This window comes from Otolemur garnettii, unplaced genomic scaffold (assembly GCF_000181295.1).
Source record: "Otolemur garnettii isolate 467f Iridium unplaced genomic scaffold, OtoGar3 scaffold00002, whole genome shotgun sequence".
Lineage (NCBI taxonomy): Eukaryota > Metazoa > Chordata > Mammalia > Primates > Galagidae > Otolemur > Otolemur garnettii.
This window is the reverse complement of record NW_003852397.1, coordinates 7,528,037-7,533,886: the sequence shown is the minus strand read 5'-3', so window position 1 is coordinate 7,533,886 and position 5,850 is coordinate 7,528,037. Positions and strand designations below refer to the sequence as shown.

The 5,850-nt window shown below is 33.2% G+C and overlaps 1 protein-coding gene across 1 annotated transcript in view; it reads left to right on the top strand.

Moving 5' to 3' along the window:
• Nucleotides 1-5,850, top strand: part of REV3L (REV3 like, DNA directed polymerase zeta catalytic subunit) — a 200,323-nt gene that overhangs the window by 168,799 nt on the left and 25,674 nt on the right. The window contains exons 26-27 of the mRNA XM_023512479.1: nucleotides 744-852; nucleotides 2,766-2,972. Coding sequence (XP_023368247.1) covers nucleotides 744-852; nucleotides 2,766-2,972 — 316 coding nt within the window. The remainder of the gene's footprint in view (nucleotides 1-743; nucleotides 853-2,765; nucleotides 2,973-5,850) is intronic.

Below are 5,850 nucleotides of genomic sequence, written 5' to 3'. Positions count from 1 at the left end.
AGCACTCTACCCAGGGGGATAGCTTGAGGCTCTGTCTCAAAAAAAAAAAAAAAAAGAAAGTAAATCATCTTTCAGTGGAACAGTTTGAGGACTGTGACCTTATAACTGTAGCTGTCATCTTCTCTTAACTTTCTTTAGAAATAGTCTATGATTTTTATAAATGTAAATGTTAGTTTTTATTAATTCATGTAAATTGAATTTTGATAAGCTTAATAAAGATAGCATTTTAAATTCTTGAAAGAATAGATATTTTTCTTGAATTGTAAGAAATACAGAGTCTTCCTTTATAATTTTTGTGTATTTAAAAACAAGTGTTGGTTTTCTTATATACTCATTCACTGGAAGAATTTATGGAAAATGTGTTGTTAATCCCGTCTTTTTATTAAGAAAGAGAATTGGGGAAATTTATAATCTTTATAACATTTTTACTTAAAGTTTATATTTTTCTTAAAGTAACTTAGTATAAGTAAAATCATATATTAAGTTGAAATTTGGTATTTCAATATAGATTTTACCCATAAATTTTAGGATAGTGCCATTTAAAAAGTGTTTCTTTTAATTGTGAACTATTTTTGAAGAACCATGATTTGGTCATGTAGCAAGTAGACATGTAACTGAGTATCCGGATTATGTTTAGATATTTGAAAGTGAATTCTGATGGAATTGGAAAGATTCCTAAAATTGCCTAATGTCTCCATTCTTTGATGTGAGAAAGTTTTATTTAGTGTTCTTTTTCTTAACAGGTATGATGAGTTCAAATTTGGCTGTACCTCTCTCAGAGTACCTCCAGATTTACTTTACCAAATTAGGCATGATATCACAGTGTCACCCAATGGAGTAGCTTTTGTCAAGGTAATACTCACTTGTAAATGAAAGGTATCAACTGTGGCTTAACTCGTGGAGAACTAATAATTGTTTAGATATTGTTGGTACATAATAGAAAACAAAAACATCAAGTTTACCTGAATATTTTATCTCAGCAAGTCAAAGATATAAAATTCTTCTAAGAAATCAGGGAGAAAAACCCTTTGTTTTGTTTTGCTCAAATTTTAGTTTAAATCTTTTAATTGTTAAATTTTGGTTAATAAAATATTGAAAGAAATAAATGTTCAAGTATATCTTCTCCCCTCCATTAGAATCTGGCAGACTTAAGTAGCAGTTTGATGACCACAAGATATTAACCTACAAAGATTTAAATTGCTTTATTGTAAATGCTGATTGTTTTCTTATTGTTTTAAATAAATGGAGACTGTCTTAAAATTAATGATACTCCAATATGTTCATTTATGGCATTTTCAAGAAGATGCCCAAACCAATAACAGGGTCCTTTTTTTCTCTCTCTTATCTTCCCTCAAAAGATATTAGAATAACTTCATAAATGAAAAAGTAAGAGAGATCTAGAAAATTATATTGCCTTTAAATGCCATCTTTATGCTTCTTTGCTATTTTCTTAGCAGTGAGTCTCTACTAGAATAATGTGGATGATGATAGAGTAGACCCCACCAGTCCTCAAATTCATTCTGGTGTACTTAGCAAAAGTAGCATTATTCTCTGCTAGTAAAAGAGAATGCTAAACTAAAATTAGCAATTTAGATGAAGAAAATTTTCACCAGATAATTTATAATGTATTTCATTTTTGGAAAATTTTAAGGTACTGTATTTACAGGGACATAGATGAGATCTTCTTGGAGATATGGAAATTATTGTTTTTATTAAATGTGTTCCTATGTAAAAATCAGTTTTCACATCACATACATTTCTGCATATTTGGTCTTTGTTCTTTTTGTATTATGTCTTAAAACATTATATGTTCAAAACGTACACCAAATGAATTAGAGGTTAGAATATATTCTCATTGTCACATATCTAGAAGCTTATTCTATCACCTATCCTCAACAACTTTTTAAAAACTTGCAACTACATTTTGCTTAATGTGTAAAGCTTAATAAGAATAAGATTTTTTTTAATATTCGGGTGTGTAATTATCCTGTACCTGAGGTTTTAATCGTTAGCTCTGACATGCATTACCTTGCACGTGTCTGTGAATCATCATCAGCGTTAATACTGTGTTGTGGTTTTCATTCCTACTGGAGTTCTCATAAATTCTCCCTAGTCTTGATTAATACAAATGATTTTTTTTTTTGGCATCAACAAATTTTATCACCTCACTATTCATCCCCTCTTCCAGATTGCTAATAAATATAGGCCGGAGGGGATGGCTTAGTGGTCTAAGCATCAGATTTGAAATACCTAGAGTCCCTGGAACTGCAGGTTTGAATGTCAGCAGAGTCAACCCAGCTCATCATTCTTCCAAGGTAGATAAATGGAGTTCCATGCAGATCACTGTGTGGGGTCATTAGGATGAGATCTTTAAAAACTGAGGTTGGTTATGAGTGATACAAGTCCGGTGTGTCTTTTGAAAGAATGGGGGTTTCTATCAAAGTTTTGAACAAAATATCCCTCTGAACTTTTGTATGGTTATTTCTACACTAGTTGACATCCTCTTTCCTGGAGGTCTCTGAACTCACATAGTAGTGCTCCATTAGATTTGTAAACATTACAGGATCCTTTCAGGAGAAAATCCTCTTCCAAAAAAATAAAATGTGATGATTTTATATTGATGGCCACTAGTACTGTGGTCATTCTGTTGTTAGCATGTTTTAATTCATGACAGTTGGCCATTATTGTACTTTGTGCTTCCTTCTTTATTATCTGTATCTAAAATGTTAAAGGGATTTTAAACATTCTTTTTTTCTTTATGATAGCCTTCAGTAAGAAAGGGTGTGCTACCAAGAATGCTTGAAGAAATTTTGAAGACCAGACTTATGGTGAAGCAGTCAATGAAGGCTTACAAGCAAGACAGAGTCCTGTCACGAATGCTCGATGCGCGTCAGCTAGGACTTAAGCTGATAGCAAATGTCACATTTGGTTATACATCTGCTCATTTTTCTGGGAGAATGCCATGCGTCGAGGCAAGTGATACAAATCTGTAGTTTTTTCCAAAGAAACTGAAGTATACCTGGGTGTGGTGTGGCATGTCTGTAGTCCCAGCTACTCAGGAGGCTGAAGCAGGATTCCTTGAGCTCAGGAATTTGAGTTCTGCCCAGGCAACACAGTAAGACCCCATCTCCAAGAAAAAGGAAAGACTAAAGCAATGTTAAATGAATGCCTGTTCATTAAAGGATTTCATTTTGTTTTGAAACTTTAAAGGGATTCACTTGTGTGACATAGGATTAGTTTTTCTCAAACCAAGCCTATATACATACATATTCTTGGAGATTTGTGGGTTTCCTCAATGAGAACTCTCTGTGTCTTTATTTCAATGATTATTTTAGAAATTAGCATACACATGTCTGCATAATCTGGATGACCATATTGTAACTGTCTATTAGCATGAGATTTCAGTGCCAATTTTATAGCAATACTTACAACAACTTTGGTACTAAATAATTCCTTTTATGTATTGATAGAGATCTGATTATAGTTAGGTTGGTTTGTCCAAATGTCAGAATAAACCAGTCATTCTATATTAGTATACCAGTGGATATAAAGCAAACTTTTCTTTTTGCAGTGATCAGCAATAATTGAAAGATGCTTTTGGCCAGGTGTGGTGGCTCATACCTGTAATCCTAGCACTCTGGGAGGCTGAGGCAGGTAGATCGCCTAAGCTCAGGAGTTTGAGACCAGCCTGAGCAAGAGCAAGACCCTGTCTCTACTAAAAATAGAAAAATTATCCAGGCATTGTGGTGGGCGCCTGAGTCCCAGCCACTCAGGAGGCTGAGGCAAGAAGATTGCTTGAGCCCAAGAGTTTGAGGTTTCTGTGAGCTATGATGCCATGTCACTCTCCTGAGTGAGACTCTGTCTCAAAAAAAAAGACACTTTTCATAGAAAACTGACATCTTATTTCTTAAACTAAGGTGTTTATTTGACATGAATACAAAATAGTATAAAGAGTAATGTAGTAATTTACTAGTGATTCAGAAGAGCACAGAGTAGACTTGTTATGTTAATGATCCTTTCATGCTTAGTGAAGGCTAGTTCTCTTATTGAACTAATAGTATTAGTTACTCATACTAATACTATGGAACTAATACAATTGACTTGTTGTATTGTTCAGTAAAAGAAAAGCAGAGGAAGGATGGCTCACAGGGAAAAATGAACTCCAAAAACTTATGAAAGCAGTAGTATTTACATTGAGAGCTGCAAAATACCATCTAAAATGAAAACATACTATTCTTCACTTGAATATTTTGGTATAGTAATATGCTTTTGTTTGTGCTAGATAAATTTTTTGGTTTTATAATTGTAAAGGCTATGAGCGATAAGAATTTATCTAGGTTTATGTTAGTATATTTTTAGGTAATGTAAAAAACTAATTTGTTAGTCCTGGGGGTTCATATTATTGCCCACGTCTGAAAAACACTTATCTATATGATCTAGGTGAAAAAGATGGAAATGATTATATTACTAATGTAAAACCAAGACATCTTTTCTTGGGCCATGAAAAGAAAAGTTCCCTAATTTCTTACATGCCTCTCAAAATTGTTCCCTAATTTCTTACCTGCCTCTCAAAATTGTTTATTAATTTATTTTGGTAATAAAATTATGTCAAAATAACACTTCTTTTAAAATATATAAATATCCTAACTTTAGAATGACCAGAATTTAAAGAGTCTTAAACTAGCAGAGGAAGTTTAGGAGTAGGATTCTGTCAGGAAGTACTTTGCTACATACCATGGTAAAGTCAGACTAGGAAGCAATTATCTGCCTACTTGACCTTGGATTTCTCTGATATTCTGAGGTTAATGACTACAAGTGTGCATTTGCCTCTTTATATGCCAGCTTCACAACAGTACAATGTTGCTTTAACCTCTATGTGACATCATAAATGGATAAGGCAGCAGCCATCACAGAAAGAGCCAGTAGTGAATAAGAGTGAATAAGTGAAAGCTAGTACCAGTTTTATAAAAAAATGGAAGCTATCAGCAACTTTTTTTTTTTTTAAAGTGCCAACAAATTACTGACTGTATTCATGTGCTTTCCTTCAGTGAACACACAATCAAAAAAGCACTAGATGTAGGCTATCATAGAGAAAGGCAAGACTTTATAAGCAAGAATTTCTGTAAAGAGAATATGGAGCATAAGTAATGTAGCTAATAGTTGTAGGTTAATGTCTCTGTCACAACTGGACATTGTCACTGACTTATTTCACAAATTAAAATTTTGTATGTTCACATTTTTCTCCTATTGATTGTTCATAGTTATGATAAAGATAAATATAACTTTTTCAAGTGACTGCACTTTATTTCTTCCTTTTCCTTTATCTCTTTTCAAAGAATTAATTTTTTACTTTCAATATTTTTCTTACTGTGACTTTTGAGGCTCCTCCAACAGTTACGTGAATTATGAAACCACTTATTTTCCTCTTTTTAAATTCCTGCTTAGTCCTGTAATGGAGTAGTGCTTTTCAAATTAGGAACCATTGGGTACAGAGGAACAGAATCAGTGGATTTAATTATTGCTCCTTCCTTGTCCCCCTTCCCCTAGAGCTACTGAATCCTTCATATTATATGGTCTTTAAGGGCAGCTGCAAGAGTGACTCTTCCAGGTGCAACTTAAATGGATCAGAGTATGCAACATTAGGCTGACATTTAAGATTTGTATGTGTATGTACTTCTTTGAAAGTGTGTATCTCAAAAGCATATTTGACTTTTACACTAGGATGGCTTACCCCATCCAGCTGTTTGTCCTCACATATTTAAAAGTGTACATTGCTTAAAAGCTGCAGCAGGTAACAGATTGTACATTTTATTCAACTTGAATTTCAATTAGATAGCATGTTTTTTTTTT